Raw genomic sequence first — 18,510 nt, 5'->3', positions numbered from 1 at the left:
TTCTAGAGCAATTCTACATCCATCATGTCAGGGTGTCGTGTCAGCATCTATTGTACAACTTGTGAGAATGAGGTAAGAGTTATGATGTGGGGTGCTTCAGTTGGTCAAGTCAAGGCTTAGCAACATTATGTTCCCAAAATGTTTTCCATCTTTAGATTATTTTTTTCTCCCTGATGGCGTGGACATATTTCAAGATGAAAACGCCAGAATTAATCCAGCTCAACTTGTGAAAGAGTTTTTTGGGGATCATGAGAGAGTCATTTTCCCTCATGGATGGGCCACAGAGCTCAGACCTTAACCCAGGCGATAATTTTTAGGATGTGCCGGAGAAGCCTTTAGGCAGCTGTCTCATTATCAGTACAAAAAGGCGTGAAAAATGAATGCAACTCTGCATGGTAATGAATGTTGTGACACTGCAAATGTTAGTCAAAGGAAGAAGGCCAACCAATATTAATGAGTGGCTTTTTTATTGGCCAAACAGTGTAGCTTCACATCTTGTTTTCTATGCTCGGAACTGAGGCTTATTTTCATAAAGAGCTGAGGATGATTTTAAAAACTGACTGCCACATATCAATTTGCCAGATTCCAGTGTGGAAATGGCCTTTCAGTTTGGATGCAATGATGCGTCTGTAGGCAGCCCCCCCCCCCTTCGGGGATTCTTCTGCTTCACATCAGCACAGAGACCGAATTATGTTTGTATGAGAGATCGTCACTGAAGTTGCTTAGAATTGCTGCCAGTTTTTCTTTATTTTCTCCATCCACAGTGCTTACCTTTTCTAACAGCAATAGATAAACCAGTGAGTCACTCTGTCAGCCACAGTGAATACATTTAATTCAAGATGAGCACACATTACAATTTACGGAACACATTTGGTTTCTTTTATAACCAAAGCTCACATTACACCTGTGTAATTAGATCACTTTATTTATTTTTTTATTTTTTTAATGCAGCTTCTTCTCTTCCAGAACATGCAAAGGTACAAAGTCTCAAACTTAGAGCATTTTGTTCCGGAATTATTTTATGCCGGAACAATATGTTTTATTCAGTTGGATCAAACACTTCAGATGGACACTGAACAAATAACAGAGTAATCCTACAGTATTAAAAACCTGCAAGAAGGCTCTTCTTGTTAATCCGTCTCAGAATGTACTCTCAGGGCTGATCTGGTTGGGATCTCTCTCTGTGTCATTGTCAGCTATCAGAAAGCTGCTACTTGGGGATGACGGCTCTGCTTTGCTGTGGTTGTCACTGCGCAACATGAGCCTCTCCTGGCTGGGACGCCTTAACTCTCTTTTCCCTGACAAAGGATTTGCAGCACAGGCAAAGGATCCAGTTATCGCTGTGTTGTTGTCCACGTCCGATGCCGCGGTGCCATTGCTGTAATACCTTTGGAGCCCCTTTCGAAAGTGTATGGTGAATAAGCCGTAGATTATTGGGTCCAGGCAGGCGTTGAAAAGCCCAAAGATGAACAGGATGTGGGTCAGTGAGTGCGACACCTTTCCTTCCAGGTCGTCAGGGAAGAACCAATACCACAGGCCCAGCAGGTAGTAGGGAGTCCAGCAGATAATGAAGGACAACACGATCACAATACTCATTTTTAGAGTTCTCATCCGGGCTTTGGGGATGTTATTCTTGGAGCACCGCAAATACACTTCATTTGAGGGCACTGGGAACAGATCAGAGTGCAGAGACGCAATAGATTACATATTACAGGACTTGGATATAAAGTAATACTGTACATAAGTTTGTTCTGCATTTAAATTTAGTTAAAAAAAAAAAAGATTGTTTAATACTTAGACTTCGAAAGAGTTCACTTTGAGAGTGTTACGATGACACAAAAGAAATCTCTCCAAAAATCAATGTACATTGTGAACTTTCTTACTAATTCCAGAACTAGATGGTGCAGATCAAACCAGCAGCACATGGTTAAGAAGCCCGTTCACGGTTTCTGACTATGAGATTCTTCACTTATAAGTTTATGGTGCTTTGAGCAAAATATTAACGCATATTTCAGTGCTTACAATGAAATTGCTAACATACCATGAACTGTATATGGAATCTGTGAATAGCCTGCAGGGTCTGAAGAGTGAAGCAACTGCAGAAGTGACATTTTTTTTTAATAGCCAGCAGATGGACAGACAGACAGCAGAGGCGAGTCCTCTGGCTGCAAAAAAAAAGATCTAATTTATTGGAAGACTTAGCTTACTTAAGACAGCTAACATTTATAAGGCATGATATCTAGCACTGGATGATCAACATTTGGATTCAGATGAAGTCTTGCATGGGAACATTTTAGAGATACTGGCGGCAATTCATCAGATGATCACCAGAGAAAAGTCTGAAATCTCTCAGTTCATTTTGGACCTCCAAGGGACTTTGTCAGCAGCGACAGACCTAACGCTGAACAACGTGCCTTATAGTATCGAAACCACTCCTTTTTATACAATTATATAATACATCCATTCATGGCAGTGCTGTGTAGAAATCTGATTCTGCCTGAGTAAAAGCAAAATGAACTTTTGAATTCATCAGATTCCCATCACTGCATTTGGACCCAATGTTATGCCCATTCAGCCAATAGTTGGCTGGTTTTTAAGAAAGTGCTGGTTTTAGATGAAAAAAAGGATGACTATCAATATGATTTGTCCTCTGGGGAGCATGAATTTCATGGAACCTCTGATTGATGAGACATTCATACATTGGCTTCAGTTCAAACTTACGGTTGTCTTTTCTCAGCCGTTTGGAGATCTCGCAGAAGATCCTGGTGTAACAGGTGATCATGATGACCAGCGGCAGCAAGAACAGACAAGAAAAAGTGAACATGTTGTAAGCTGTTTCGTGCCAGTGAGGGACGAAACTCCCGCGAGTTGTGCACTGAGTGAAGTCCTCGGGATGGGTAATGGTCACATTGTGAAAAAGGAAGATCTGAGGAGGGAAATGAAAGGGCATTTTTAGTCAAATAAGGTAACATCTGTGGTTAATCCCACAAATCTGCCATTTAAATAACTCGCAGGTAGCCTATAGGCAGGGCTCAGGTTGACAAATCATGACTGAGCTGTCTGAAGAAGAAACTTAGTGTTGTGAAGTTATGGTTCTAAAACTGAATTACTGTTGACCCACACATTGATTACAATCCCCTCATATGGGTGAACGTGGGAAGATTGTAGAAACCTCGGGGATAGGATCATTGTTTCAACCCTGTGCTGGCAGAATAAATCAGAAACCAATAAAACCAGAGCCGGCCTCTCAGTGAATGTGATCACTCTGGGCAGTTTTCAGGCAGGAATGTGAGCGGGTCTGTTTTTATTGTTTTTTTTTGGAGGCGCTTCTCTCTCAGAGAAGAAAAAATATCTATCTCAAAGATAATACTACGAAAGGCTTAATGCACCGCAGATGTTTTTATTTGATTCACACACCGGCGGTCATCTTCCTTTTGCTCTGTGAACATAAACACCACACCAGTGCTGCTCTGTGACCTTATCAAGTGAAGGAGGTCTTTTTTTTTTGGTTTGTTTATTTTTAACGTGGCTGCTGTTGAGCCGCATCAAATTTGGTTACAACTGTGGAAGCTTTTTGTTGGCTGAATGAAAAAAATTTAAAAAAACACAAATAAAAATATTGAAGAAAAAAGAACTGATCAGTCTCTGGTCAGATAATACGTGATTATTCATCAGTATTAACTTGACAGTCCTTTTGAGTGTACAGTAACAAAAGAAAAAATGACAACTGTAAAAGTGTTGCTAGGGTGATACAAGCTATATTAAGCTGAGCCTTTGCAACATTATATAACATGAATTATGTTTGTTCATGATAATAGAAATATACGGTTTATTTTAGATCGATTAGAAAGTAAGCTGAGACACATTTTATACATTTGGATCGTAAACAAGATCGTAAACACATTGAAAATTAAATGGCATCAAAATGAGTCCTTAACTTTTGGAATATCTGACCTTACCTGAGGGACTGAGAACACAACACTCATGCCCCACGCCACAGTGAGCATGACCCTGTTCCTCATTCTGGCTTTATTGATAGCCAGAGGGTTGAGGATGGCTGACTGCCTGTCCAGACTGATCACCACAGTGACAAAGGCGCAGGAATACATTGCCTGCAGCTTAAGAAACATCAGTAGCCTGCAGGCAAAGTCCCCAGCAAGCCACTGGACTGTGATGTTCCACACAGCATCCACAGGCATCACGATGAACGTTACCAGCAGATCCGCCACCGTCAGGTTGATAATCAGCACCTTGACGTGGGATTTCCGTTTCCCATCACTGTGTGCCGCCCACAGGACGGCCAGGTTGCAGAAGGCTGATATACCGCAGAGAATGAAGGTGATGATCACTCTAACTTTGGCTGCTGTGGTGAATGTGGGAAGCTGCGGGGCGTCTCCCCCGGCCGTCCAGTTGGAAGCGGCTGAGGAGCAGTTGAGGCTGGTATTGGCTTGGTGGCCTGCCACCAGTTGATACATGCTCACAGCAGAGTCACACAAAGAGGTGTTCATTTTCTGGGGCTTGCGGAGGAGGGCGCATTCTGCTCATCCACTGCAAATGTCAGCGCTGAAGACAAAGCAAAAGGAGGGAAGTGGCGAGAGACAAAATGGATGAGTTGAGGGCCATTAAGTGGGCGCCGATCATCTGCTCACAGCTGTGTTACAAAATAAATAATAACAAGCCATAAATGAATAAAAAGAGCACATCAATGTTTATGTTAATGCATTTGGCAGATGCTTTTATCTAAAGCGACTTACAAATGAGGATATAACAATGCAGCGGACATCAAAGCTAACAATAAGCTACATAGAAGACTCTGTCAGGGGTGCCAGAGTAGAAATACAGTGCAGGCATAGAGGGAAGTACAGAAGGAGAGAGTGCAGTAGAGAAGGCAGGGAGTAAGTGTAAGTGCTCGGGTAGGAGACGCTCTCTGAAGAGCTGGTAGCGCTCGTTAGGTCATTCCACCATCGTGGAACGACACATGAAAAGAGTCTGGATTGTCTTGAGCGTGGTGTAGGCGCTGCTAGACGACAATCCTTTATCAACCGGAGTGACCGAGTCGTGACGAGCCTTTGCGAGAGCTTACATCAAGGGGAAATAATATGCTTACACGAAGCGTCCATTTGCACTGAGCTGGAACACATTCCGAAGAACATGAAAGGAACATTTGCTCACGATAGAAACACATTCTGTATACTGTTTGTTTTTCCAAGAGCGTATGCAACAATGACAATGATTAAGAAAACTTACAAGCTTTTCTATATAAACCATGAAAAGTTTTTTATTTAAAGGGACTCTACAATGTAAATAAAGTCTGAATGTTTAATTGATTGAGTTACCATAAATCAAACTGAAAATGACAATCTATGTAATACTGAAGCAGAGAAATGAAAGAAAATTTAAAAAGATTACAGATTAGATAGAAACAGATCAGACAGACTCTTCCAAAGGTAAAGCGAGAAGGAGTTTGTCACTCTGTGTGGATAAATAGTTCAACTCTTTGATAATAAAAGGATGTGTGGATGTTATCAACTGTGGGATGTGATTAAAAGATTCAGTAAATCTGGTGAAATTCTCCACACTCAAAGGCCAAGGCTGAAAGTCACAACTAAATGTGTGCAATCTTCAAGCATCACAGCATTATAAACTAACACAGTTCCTAACTGGAAATTATTGCATGGGCTCAGAAACACCTACGAAGACCACTGTCTTCAAACATTATTCATTATTACATCCAAAAATGCTATTTAAGACTCTTTCTTTCTTTCTTTCAAACAAAAAAAATAATGATTCCTGCTGTCTCCTCTGGGTTCTGATGAATCAAAATGCTCAGTTCTTTAATCACGGACACAGCATCCTTCAGGCTGAAGGGGACCACTTTGCTTTTCAAAAGCCAGCATCCTTGAAGACACAGGTGCATTAGTGCTCATGGCATGTGATGATGAAAGAAGGGAATCAAATTCAAATTGAGCAATTTTTTTTCTTTCTGAAAGGTAAGCAATGTTGGTTTGAACATTGAGTGATTGATTTGTAAGTTATGTTGTCAGTTTTAGCTAGATTTTTACAAAGAAACTTAAAAAAAACAAAAAACAATACTGAAATCTATACTGTTTGCACCAACTACACCAAGTCAAATTCCTTGTAAGTGAAAACCTACTTGGCAATAAACTTGATTCTGATTCTGATTCTGAAATGACAAAGAAAGTCACGTGAATAAGAAAGTATAGCTTTTTTCAATTCAAAGTTTGTTTGTATCATGACATAATAAAATCATCAGGTCATTTTCAGGGTCTTGCTAAAGACAACCTTGGATGAACAACAAGAGATGACATATTACAATGTGTCATTATTTCTTCAACAAAAACTAAGCTAAATGCAGAAATCGTTTGTGGAAAAAGTAAATACACCACATGATTCAATAGAACAACCTTTAGCTGAAATAACTAGAGGGAACTTTCTTTTTGACGTCATCAGTCTCTCACATTGTTGTAGAAGAACTCGGGCCAAACCTTCCATAGGTATTCATTTAGAAGCAGCATTTAGCTGTTAAGCTGCAAACAAGTGGAACAAACTGCCAGTGGAGATTAAACTTTCACCAAATGTAGACATTTTTAAATCCTGGTTAAAAACATTTCTTTTCTCATGTGTCTATGCATGAAATTTGCACAATATCTTTTAACTTATCTAGACTGTTGCTTGTTTTTAAATTCATTTCAATTATTTTATTTGTTTCTCTTTATATTCTTTTATGTATTTTTAATGCTTCTTCCACTCCCTACTGCAATGCTTTTATTTTATGTAAAGCACTTTGAATTGTTTTGTACATGAAATGTGCTACAAATAAATTTGATTTGATTTGATTTGATTTGATTTGATTTATGCACAGCTGTTTTAAAGTCCCATTACAGCATTTCAGTCTGGTTGAGGTCTGGACTTTGACTGGACCATTGCAACACCCTGATTCTTTTCTTTTTCAGTCATTCTGTCGTAGATTTGCAGCTGTGTTTGCGATCATTATCGTTTGAACCACCTGGTTTTAGTTCTCAGACAGATGGCCTCGTATTTCACTCTAGAATACTTTGGTATACAGACGGATTCATGGTCGACTAAATGACAAGGTGTCCAGGTCCTGTGGCTGCAAAACAAACCCAAACCATCAGCCCTCCACCACTGTGCTTGACAGCTGGTATGAGGTGTTTGGTTTTCTCCAAACATGGTGCTGATGCACTATAGCCAAACATCTCCTCTTTAGTAATTTCTGTCCAAAAGACATTGTTCCAGAAGTCTTGTAGTTTTTTTTCAGATGCAACTTCTCAAACCTGTATCGTGCTGCCATGTTCATTTTCAAGAGGAGAGGCTTTTTGCTGGCAGTCTAAGCTAGCTGTAGTTGTTCAGTCTTTTTTTTAAATTGTACTGTCAAACATTTTGACATTTAATGCACTGGCAAAGCCCTGTAATCTGAGACTCTGTTTCTTTCTCTCTTTTTTGAGCATTGCAGTCTGATCTTGGAATGAACTTTCTGGGACGTGACATCTGAATGCTCCAGAAATGCCAAAACCTCTACTTTTATAGAAGGTGGTCACACTTGTGATTGGCATTAAATTACCTCATGCAGCCAGCAACAGTCTGAGTAAAGAAAGCATGGTGGTTATATGTAATCATGCTATTGGTATTGAAGATTAATTCCTGTCATTTGCTTGGAAGAATGAATGTACTCCATAATCATAAATAAAAGACCAAAACCCTGTTTTAAACAGAGATTTTTACACCACAATGAGGTTGGCCTGAAATGTACAACGTTATGATCAATGAATCTGTACGTCCATGTATTTCCAGCATTTATCAAAAGTAGAAAATAGGATAAAACAAGATTAGTTATACAGTCTTGTTAATGTAAACAATGGCATACGTTTCTTTTGTTGAAAAAAAATGCAAACATGAAAATACCTGAATCTAAGCCTTTGTGTCTCTCACACACATGCACGCGCGCGCGCACTCACTTTAACATTCTCGTTTTCAAAATGATCTCCCTGTTTTGAGACGGTTTTCTTCTTGAAGATGAGCAACAGTGGAACAAAGAACTGAATCAGAAGCATCTGAACATCCAGACGTATTAGCCTAGCTGCATCCTGTTGTCGGCATAAAAAAAAAAACATATTCAAATATCAACAAACACATCGCAAACGTCCAGACACATTTGTGTCAGCAGGCAGGGAACATGTCTGAATTTTAATGTTCTTCAGACAATTTCTGCACTTGTATCCTATTTCTAACCCTGTTTCTGCTCCACAGATGGCATTTTATTGCTCATTCAACAAGACAAGTCGAACTTGGATAAATAACACTTTAAAATCATCATTTAAAATGTTTACTGGCACCGAACAACTCGACCTTCTCCAATATCCAATACTGCAATTAAAGTAAAGGTTTATGACAGGACATGATGAGCAGTTTTTATCAATTCCCTAAATATTTATGTTTTATATATATATATATAAAAAGAGAGAAATACGTCCACATACCAGTAAAGGGAGGCTGTGGGATCCTATCAACAACAACAAAAGAATCAATGCAAGGCAAAATACAGATCCTCGGTGTCCGTTTGCGTTGCTTTGGCGCGTCGCTGTAAGTTTAGAGAGGCAGCACGTTGCTGTCAGCTCCTCCGCCTCAGCCGCTCCACCTTTATCTGCATCTGTCAGAGCTGCGCTGGATGAGCCTTCAGGGTGTGGTCTGACCTTAAATCAGCACACATGCACAAGGACATTAAAAAAAAAAAAAAAAATCCCTCAAATGAAGATGGACTGGATCGTCATCCTTTCATTTTTGTTGACTGAACCACTGTGCACGAGGGTGTTGGCAAGGCTTCAGAGTTTGAAGGCTGAAACTGAGAACTCACCTAAAACTGGACTACAAGATATATTCCTTCCAGCAGCATTTGTGACATTACATTTTGACTGGAAACCAATCCAGGTCCATTACAGCTGCAAAGTGGGGGGGGATATTGTTCCCTGTTCCGTTTTTCTATTTATTTTCTTTTCCACAGGACATCTTGCTCATGTTGGAACACTTGAACAGCACGGATAGGCTGTCCTGCCATCATCGAAATAACCTTCCTTTTCTTATCTTATTTTGCAAAGATCTAATTTAATCTAACATCTAATAATAAACTGTGTGCACCCATGTCGCACCTGATCTGGATGCAGCCACTTCAATCCATTCTCACAGCAAATGCTTGTAGCCCAAGAGGATATCAGGTAATATGGTACCCCTTAATGATCAACTTTCTACATCCATAGTTATCTAATAGATTTAAATGGAAGTCCCCCAGTGTCTTAAGGATGTGTCCTTAAGTACCTATAATGGAGGGGATGCTTGCTGCAGAAGCAAGATGTGTACCAAACATACATCCTGTATGGTTAATATTAAGCGATAATTTTATTTCCTAAACCCAGTCATGTAGTTTGATCCAAATCAGTAAACAAAAACAATTAGGGGGGTTTCAACTATTCAGAGTTCAGAAGTCAACAGAAGTTAATTTTCATGGGCCCATTTTTACAGGTAACATGTTGCCATGGTGACGTGCCTCATGAAGTTATATTAACAGCTCAGGAAAAAGTGATACCTTAATAATACCCTTCCGATTCAAAACCAACCACTACAATGTGCTCTGACCAAATTGGGAGTGAGAGTGGGCTGATGAGAATATGAGACATTTTTCAGCCCGAAAACAGACAAACTCCTTCTTGTTGAGCTGCAAAATAACATTAGGAATCAGTTTTAATATAATGCAGGAAGAACAATACAGCTTAAAGTACATCTATCTATCCATTAATTCATACATATATATGTATGTATACAGCTGCAGTGAGAGGCTCATCTCTGCCCTGCAGGACTGAGAGGTTCAGGAGGTCCTTTGTTCCCACAGCCATAAGGCTTTTTAACAGGGATTGCTGACATGTTCTTCTCAAATTGATTTATTTATTTATTTCATCATTTATTATTATTATTATTATTATTATTTGTAGTAGTAGTAGTATTTTTCGTGGTAGTATTATTGCTGTTGTTGTTGTTGTTGATATACAATCATTGTAAATATATATAATTTTTTTTGAGCTAATTTGAATTTCCCCCATTGGGGGATGAATAAAGTATTTTTCTATTCTTTTCTATTCTATATTTGTATATATATATATATATATATATATATATATATATATACAAACGTATGTATATACAGTATTCTTCCCTTTGAGGTATTGCATAGAATAGATAATGAAGTGGACTGAAATTATTATAATTTTTTTTCATAATACTGACTTTTCAGCTGTAAATACCTGATAAACAAATCGTGGTTATGATTTGCTCTCACAGTAGGCTGTTATTTCACCCAGGAGCAAAATAGTTCTAGCGATGCTCTTTTCAGCAGCTGTTATTACAGATGATGTCTGATGGCGGACGTCATCTCAATTTTTCTTGGCTGATTTGTTCATTATTTTTTTAATTTTGTATTGGCTCCTTTGAAGTATTTTTTACACACTATCTATTTTCTTACATTTTTATACAATTTTTTTTTCATTTATATCTCTTAATGCCAATTCAATACCACCAACAACAACATAATTAACCAACACTTAGCTGAGAAAGTAAGCTGATGACTTAATTAATGCTTGGAAAACATAATAATGATGCACAATATGCACAGTGCACATACAATCACTGCTAAAGGGTGAGATATTCATTCGGCTTTTACTCCCCTGCTTGTTGTTTAAGTTTGGAGTGTTGACGGAAAGAAAGCAACATTCTACTCATTGATATCAAGAAAGCTGTTATCATCATGACATTTCCAGATGATTTATCTATTGCACGGAACTTGTAAAGCAACATATGGCCCCCTTCCTTTCACGTGTCCTTGTAGGCAGGATTTTGATGTGATGCACTGAGACACTGAGATGGATTCATCTCGATTAAGTGTCATCTAAATTGCTGCCAGGAAGGAAGGGAACATACTGACCCAAACATGGGGATGTTATTATGTCACCCTATTCTTTTGGCTTTACCCAAAGCCTCTCTGGAGAACTTAACACTCGTGTTTTTAAGCTTGAAAACAGATTTGCTTAACTTGTTGTTGGTTATTGTGAGATGAAAGAACACCAAATGAATATCGGATATTGATTAAAGTCATTTTAACAATTTATAGTGGTGTCAATTTCATTCCATTTTCAGTTGATGCAATTTGCCTTTCCCATCTCTGCAAACACAATAAGCCATGATAAAGTGTGGGGGGGGAGAAGCACATTTTAGCAACTCTAGTAAAAATTTTTGTAAAAATAAAAAACTAATTTTATCTGAAGTCTTTAGATTCTTTTATGTGGTTTCTCCATCCTGCTGTGTTTTACAGGATCATCTCAGAAGGAAAAAAGTAAGTAAAACAGATACTAGGCAGCTCATTGGATGAACAATCTGTCTAATATCATCTGTGACTGCCTGACTTTAACCTGTCAGATCAACAGGACAAAATTAAAATCAAAATACGGCCTTTAGTGGCAATCTATCATTGAAGAAATACTTTCAAGTTCTGATATAAATCATCATCAAAAAAAAAACCTGATTACATACTGTAAATCCCACAAAAAAATACATGAAGTCAAAACAGCTCTCTGTGGCCCTCCCAACAACAAAATCTGGAAATGATGTCCATCCAAAATGAGAAAGTTGGCAGAGGAGGGGACCAAGAATCCAAGACTTCATCAGACGAATGATTATTACAAACAGCCCCTTATCCAACAAGTCTTTCATGGCAGCAGTGTGCTGAGGGGATGCTTCTCAGCTGCAGGGACAGGGAGAATGAATGCTCCCAAATACAAAGATGTCAAGAATGAAAATCTTTTCCAAAATGCTCAACTTTGTGGAGATGATGCTCAGAAGTATGCAGCCTGAACAAACTTGCTATGAGTTCAGGACAAGCTCTTCGACCTCCTTCAAAAGCCTGAATTAAACCTTGAAGAATGTCTGTGGGGAGACTTGAAGACATTTTACAGATGCTTCCTGTCTAATACAACACAATTTTTGGTCGTCGGTCCTGAAGCACACAGGATTTCTTTAAATCCATCTGAAGAAGTAAAGAACCTCAGAGTTATCTTTGATTCAAATCTAAATTTTATATCTCACATTAACAATAATAACAAAAATGGGGTGGTCCGTGGGGTTGAGCGGGTGCCCCATGTGCGGGGGGCTGTGGTCCTCGCTGCGGCTGGCCCCGATTCCAGTCCCACATCGGACAGCCCTTTGCTGCATGTTGTTCCCCCTCTCTCTAACCCCCTGCTTCCTGTCTCTCTTAGCTGTCCTATCCATTAAAGGCATAAAAGCCCCCCAAAAAACAAACGAACAACAATAACAAAGATGGGGTTCTTTTAGGGCTGCATGGTGGTGTGGTGGTCAGCACCCAGCACCATCACCTCACAGTGAGAGGGTTCCAGGTTCAACTCCTGGCTGGGGCCTTTCTGTGTAGGGTTTGCATGTTCTCCCTGTGTATGTGTGGGTTCTCTCCAGGTACTCCAGCTTCCTCCCACTGCCCAAAAACCAAGCCTTTATGACCCAACCGACAGATTAAGTGGGTATGGATGGGGTTCTTTTATCTGAGGAATATTGCAAGAGTGCGACAGTTCCTCTCTCAGGCCAATGCAGAGACACTGATCCCTTCTTTTATCACCTGTAGAATAGATAATTGTAATGCTCTTCTTTCTGGTCTTCCTTAAAAAGACTATAAATCCATTACAGCTGCTACAAAACTCAGCTGCTCATCTGTTGACGAAGACCAGAAAGAGACCTCATGTTACTCCAGTTTTAAAATCTCTGCACTGGCTTCCTGTGTGTTTCCAGATTGATTTTAGAATTCTTTTATTAGTTTTTAAAGCTCTTAATGTTTTTGGTCCCAACTATTTATCTGACTTGCTTTTAGTTTATGACCCTCCCAGAGCCCTCAGGTCATTGGGGGCTGGTCTCTGATTTATTCCCAAAGCAGGAAATAAAACATACGGAGAAGCATATTTTAGGTTTTATGGTCCTCGCTCATGGAACAGCCTTCCTGAAGGCCCGAATAAATAAAGATTGATTGATTGAATGTCTGCCAGGGAAGCAGCACCTTACAAAGTCAAGAAATCCAGAAATATATTTTTCTTAAAAAATACATTTTTGTCATACAGCCTTAGTGTCACGCCAGCCTGTTCCGTCTACTCAGGGACACAATGCAACTAAAAGCCTGAAGCCTCACTAGCAACCTTAAGACACTGGAAGTATGAGTGGCATCTTATGGTAATCTGTTAGTTTGTAACGAGAAAAGAGAGTATTTTTGACAGAAATGGTGTGGGGGTGACTTATGTGTAACATGTCATGGTCTTCTTTGAAGCCTGAGTGTCAGAACCTAATAGGATGTCAAATGTTGTTGTGGAGAAATTAGAGTCGAATCCCGCGTTGGTCAGCCGTCCATTGGGGAGTTTATTGAACAAACCGTCACAGCAAATGTGCATACAGAATGTACAAAATGTCCGACGAGCTCATTTTGTGACACCCTTTTATACAGTTTTATCATAACAAGTGTACGTGGCCCTCTCTGGAGGCGCCTAGCTTTCGCAGTTTATCATCAACACGCTCATTCTAACTATCAACAATATTCATATGAACCAGTCAACAAGGCCCAGGATGTAACTAGGCCAGAAGTCATGAACATGTCATGACATCCTTCTCCCACATAGTCAATGTCACTCTGATTCTATTTTCATTCTTTAGTTTTTTCGTTTTGTCTCGCTGAAAGTGCAAATCTTTGCCACAGCCTGTGAGCCTGAGCACTCTGGGAAAGGTTTGCGTTCAGGTTTGTTTTATCTTTTACTGTGTTTGACTGTAGACGATCAGAGGTGATGCTCAGCATCTGGTTAGGGATGAAAGGTATGATAGGTAGAGTGCTGTAATGATAATTATCTTTTTTAATGGGTTCTCCCAACCTATCACTCATGGTGGTAATTCCGCTTATCACATGTACTGGTCCGACTAAGGCCTTTTGTCCTTGATTATTGTTGCTCTGCAGCCAGTTCAAGGAGGTCTGCAGGTGGCTAAAACCTCTTGTATTTTAGAACGATCATAGTATGATGGACGACGCTGCACTTTCATGGACTTTAAATGCTGCAGAAATGTTTTTGTATCTTTCCTCAGTTCTGAGTTACTCTCAACCTCATGTGGAAAAATGTGGAAAGCTTTTTTGCATCTGAAAACTTTCCAACAGCACCGTGCAATTAGGCAAAAAATGAGAACCGAAGAAGCCCACTCTGGTGCACGTAAAGAGCTTGTCAGAATTAATTTCACTATCAGTAAAGAATAATCAGCAGAGCGCATAAGGATGCAGGAGGAATGACAATGATTTCCTGCTGCATGTAGCTGATTGAGCTGATACTGTAAAACCACCCCTGGAGAAGCATGACATTTCTCTAACTTGAGGCACAGCTTTCATCAAAGTTCTCAGCATGAAAACTCCGTCCAGCAGAGCCTGGTTCTACCATCGTGCCAAAGGGCCATTAATTTCTTCTCTTCACAGCAGAAAGTTAAGGGCTCTGGATAGCATTGATCTGTGGTCAGCAGGAGTGCAAGAATCCCAATATTCACCTGATTCAGACAGTGTTTCTATATATCACAACCAATGTATCACTCAGTCTGAAGTACTACTGTATGTTCCCATGTTGCTGCTCCCAGTAATATACTCTGGTGAGTGTTTTTTTCATCCTGAGCATTTATATTTGGTCGTTTGAACTTACCCAGAGGGAATGAGCAGCAATCATTCCACATCACATGGCTACCGAAGATTTCGGCTGGAAGAGTGGATATGTTTGTCGTTGAGGTCAAGAGTGGTGTTGGAAGCTGCATGTGTTAACACAGTCACATTATCGACTCTTGTGATTGTAGTGCTGGTGGCAACGTTTAAAGTAAACCCTAAGGAAATGAATTGTCAATGTAATGTCATTTCTTCTTAAGGGATGGACACAAGTCTGAATGTGTGTGCATATGCAGGCAGATGGAGGTGCATTCATGTGTAGTTCAGCAGCAAAATACTTGATATGGACGAGGAATCCTTGAAAGAAATGTATTTCTGTTTTTTTCTGAGTATTTCATGGGGTATATGTTTACATATAGATAGACAACTTAAAATTGCACTGCAGATTTATGTGCAGCTTGTTCTGCAAAAGATTTAACTGACATATCTCTGCATTGATCAGCGCAACTACACATTATATTTACATAAATCTGACATGTTTTACATTCAGAAGTAGTGCAATAGAGATATGAAAGTGCTTAAAGGGATAGTTCGCCTCTTTTGACATGAAGCTGTATGACATCCCATATTAGCAATATCATTTATGAACATTTTCTTACCCCCTGCTGCGTCCTGTGAGCAGAGTTCCGGCTGAGTTTTGGTGTTGACGAAGGTAGTCCGGCTAGTTGGCTGGGGTTTAAAAAATAAAGCGTTTTGCTTCTCAAAACAGACCTTGCGGACCGAAGTGCAGACTGAGCAGTCCCCTGCTTCCGAGCAGCAAACACCGTAACAGGCCCGGCTGTCGGCAGGCGGCAGCACGCAGTGATACGAAGGGAGAGAAAATAGCACCAAGCAATTGTGAAGTCTGACTTTTTCCTGGAGAACGATTTTGTGATGTAAATGTATTACTCTTTTGAACGCATATTGTTTTGAGAAGCAAGACGCTTTATTTTTTAAAACCCCAGCCAACTTACCGGACTACCTTCGTCAACGCCAAAACGAGGCTGGAACTCGGCTCACAGGACGCAGCAGGGGGTAAGTCAATGTTCATAAATGATGTTGCTAGTATGGGAAGTCACACAGCTTCATGTCAAAAGAGGCGAACTATCCCTTTAAAGCTATAATGTGTAATATTTCACGGACAATGAATGTCTCCATGTCGCTCCGCCATTTTAAAACTACGGGATTTGTAGAAGGACATGTCATCAGCTTCGCATTTTCCGTTTCCAATGTGTAAACGGAAAATGCAAAGCTGATGACATGTCCTTCTACAAATCCCGTAGTTTAAAAATGGCGGAGAAACATGGCGACATCCATTGGGGTGTAACACTCTTATGTACATTCGCATGCTGAATATAAAGAATATAAGAACACTGCATTTTTGTGATGGAGGTAATTAATAACGATTGAGGTAATACTTGTGAATGATAAGACTCAAATTTGTTAATAGACAACGTGAAATATTACACATTATGGCTTTAAGTGAAGGAACAGATTTGCAAGGGACTCATTTAAAGGGAAAACCTCAAGCTGTAGTTGCAGCTGCCTGCGTTTTAGATCAGGGTCAGACAGAGGAGAGCAGCTGCTTTGTTTATTACAAGTTTTGATTATGTAAAGCTAAGCCAGGAAGTCTCAATATCATCATCACCATATTGTTAGCTTAGCGACCTCACCTAATCTTTGCCATGCTGTGATGGATAGGAACAATACTCCCCTACAGGGGAGATGTTTTTAACTCCTTTACATAACGATACAGGTAAGATTTTGGGCAATTAGCATGTCTGAGAGGAAAGGTTAACACTTATGTGAAAAATCTGTATTGGTTACATGTTCAGTCCCAAAATACAGTCTAAATGGCATGCATGCCATTTTTTTCAAGATCTTATTAAATTCCAGTACGATATTTCGTGAACTAAATGATTTATTCTTACAAATACTCACAGCACAGTAATTAATTGTCGGAATGATCTGCACTTGAGACAGTTTTTTTTTTCTGAGTTTCTTGCTTTCCTCTCAAGCTTTCCATGGATAAAGGCAGTCAGGTGAAACTGATCAATCTGACATATCAGGTTCAACAACACCTGATCACATGTTGGACAAGTGACAAAGCTACCTATTAGCAAACTGACACTGAGGAGCGTAGTAGAGTAAATGGTGTTTTGAAATTTGGTTAAATAAAATGAAATATGCTATATTCTATTTTCTTAAAGGAACATTATAATGTTACAGTTTTTGTTGTTGTTGTCATTGTGTATGGCTACTGCTTCTGGCAGAAATGACCCGCTCTATCATTCTGTGTTGCAGCAGAGCTGAAGAAGCCTCTGATTGACCACACTCCATTGTTTCAACACAACGTCGTGTAGGGGGTGTGCGGTATTGGCCATTACTTTCATCATTATGCTTCAATAAAGCTGAGGATTTTCATTGATGAGTCAGAGGTTGTGCGTGTCAAGATTGTAAAGAAGCAAAAGGGTAACAGACAGCACAGTTATGTGTGGTTATGTGATAAGTTAGGAGTGATGGTGCGTTTCCTTTCAACTCAATATTCTGATATTTCAAGTTTCTTATAAAAAAAGGTCTGATTGCACTTTTCCTCTGTGAACCGTCCCTGACCCTGTTCTGAACTTCAGCCCTTCAAATTAGTGAACTAAATACACAGTATTGTTGGAGGTATATATATATAAAAAAGGCTACTATGGAACAAACTCCTCTCAGACAGCCGAGGCTGCCTTTTTTTGTTTAAAGGGACACTATGTAATATATTAAGTCATTTATTAGCTCAAATCAACATATTCTTGCATAAATTAGTCTTTATTGGTGTAAAATTATCTCTATCAAAAATCTCAATTATCCTCCTGAGTGAAGAATAACTTGTCTGTATCTACATAGAGCGGGCAAGCTCTATGGAGGCTGCCATGTCCTTCCGGTCTATGAGAAACGACGAAGTGCCGAGTGGGACATAAAGCACTTCGAATCGCGTTTTCCCCAACGCCAGGCCTGCAAGCGGAAATGACGTCATTTTGACGTCACGTCTGCCGAATGGCTTATTACTGGCGCTAATGGTAAATAGATTTTATCTCGTAAATGATCCCACTAATAATGCATTGATTGTTACCAAACCTCTGCCGTAGTACACATAGGCTCTTAACTCACAAAACGAGGCATTAGAAAGTTTGTAAGTTTACCGGGAGTTTAGTAACGTCACTTCCGGTAACTCCCGGAATATGACTAATTGCATTGTTTGCACACCAAAGGCTATGTCAACTTATGTTATCTGTCATCTGTATTTATAGTGTTGTTGTATGTGTGTTATGTAATCCTTTGTACTGTGTGTCTTGATGTCTTTTTGTTTGTATGGACCTTGAGTCTGAAGCTATAGCTTCTTGAATCTTGACACATACCGCCTGCCGTAGTTCAAGAAGTTGCAACGCACATTTGAAAACGCGAGGCGCTAGAGAGCAAATTCATTCCACCACTAGATGGGGGAAGAAATTACATAGTGTCCCTTTAACAAAAAGAGTGTAAAATACTGTAAGTACTAAATTGTACGTTTCTTTTAATCGTTTAATGTTTTTTTTAAGAATATTACTGAAGAGAAATAACATTTTCACTTTCGCTGGCCAACAGATTTGATCGTCATCGTCGTGATTATCATTCTGATTATTATCAAGTCAGTCCGGCATGTCTGTGTCAGTGGCAGAGACGTCGTGAGGAGG

General features: G+C 39.6%; 1 protein-coding gene across 3 annotated transcripts; it reads right to left on the bottom strand.

Moving 5' to 3' along the window:
- Positions 1–808: 808 nt before the first annotated feature.
- LOC142379234 (putative gonadotropin-releasing hormone II receptor) lies at positions 809–8,651 on the bottom strand. 3 transcript variants are annotated; one of them, XM_075464392.1, is made up of 6 exons: positions 8,520–8,608; positions 7,998–8,126; positions 6,155–6,184; positions 3,960–4,563; positions 2,722–2,926; positions 809–1,667 (listed from the first exon to the last, which is right to left on the bottom strand). In XM_075464392.1, the coding sequence occupies exons 4-6, from the start codon at positions 4,506–4,508 to the stop codon at positions 1,141–1,143; spliced, it is 1,281 nt and encodes a 426-aa protein (XP_075320507.1). In that variant the 5' UTR covers positions 4,509–4,563; positions 6,155–6,184; positions 7,998–8,126; positions 8,520–8,608; the 3' UTR covers positions 809–1,140. The 3 variants fall into 3 exon arrangements, with proteins under 3 accessions (XP_075320507.1, XP_075320500.1, XP_075320493.1); XM_075464385.1 differs by lacking the exon at positions 6,155–6,184; XM_075464378.1 differs by lacking the exons at positions 6,155–6,184; positions 7,998–8,126 and having other exon boundaries at positions 8,520–8,651.
- Positions 8,652–18,510: the final 9,859 nt, after the last annotated feature.

Source organism: Odontesthes bonariensis, chromosome 1, assembly GCF_027942865.1.
Source record: "Odontesthes bonariensis isolate fOdoBon6 chromosome 1, fOdoBon6.hap1, whole genome shotgun sequence".
In the NCBI taxonomy this organism is placed as follows: Eukaryota; Metazoa; Chordata; class Actinopteri; order Atheriniformes; family Atherinopsidae; genus Odontesthes; species Odontesthes bonariensis.
This window is presented reverse-complemented; position numbering and strand designations above follow the sequence as displayed.

What these genes read in the sequence shown, in the direction of transcription:
- LOC142379234 (XM_075464378.1), bottom strand. Translation starts at nt 4,508, where the DNA reads ATGAACACCTCTTTGTGTGACTCTGCTGTGAGCATGTATCAACTGGTG. An exon ending in TTGTGTTCTCAGTCCCTCAG is followed by an intron (nt 2,927 to 3,959) that starts GTAAGGTCAGAT and finishes TTCCCTCCTCAG; the next exon opens with ATCTTCCTTTTTCACAATGT. An exon ending in ACGGCTGAGAAAAGACAACC is followed by an intron (nt 1,668 to 2,721) that starts GTAAGTTTGAAC and finishes ATCTGTTCCCAG; the next exon opens with TGCCCTCAAATGAAGTGTAT.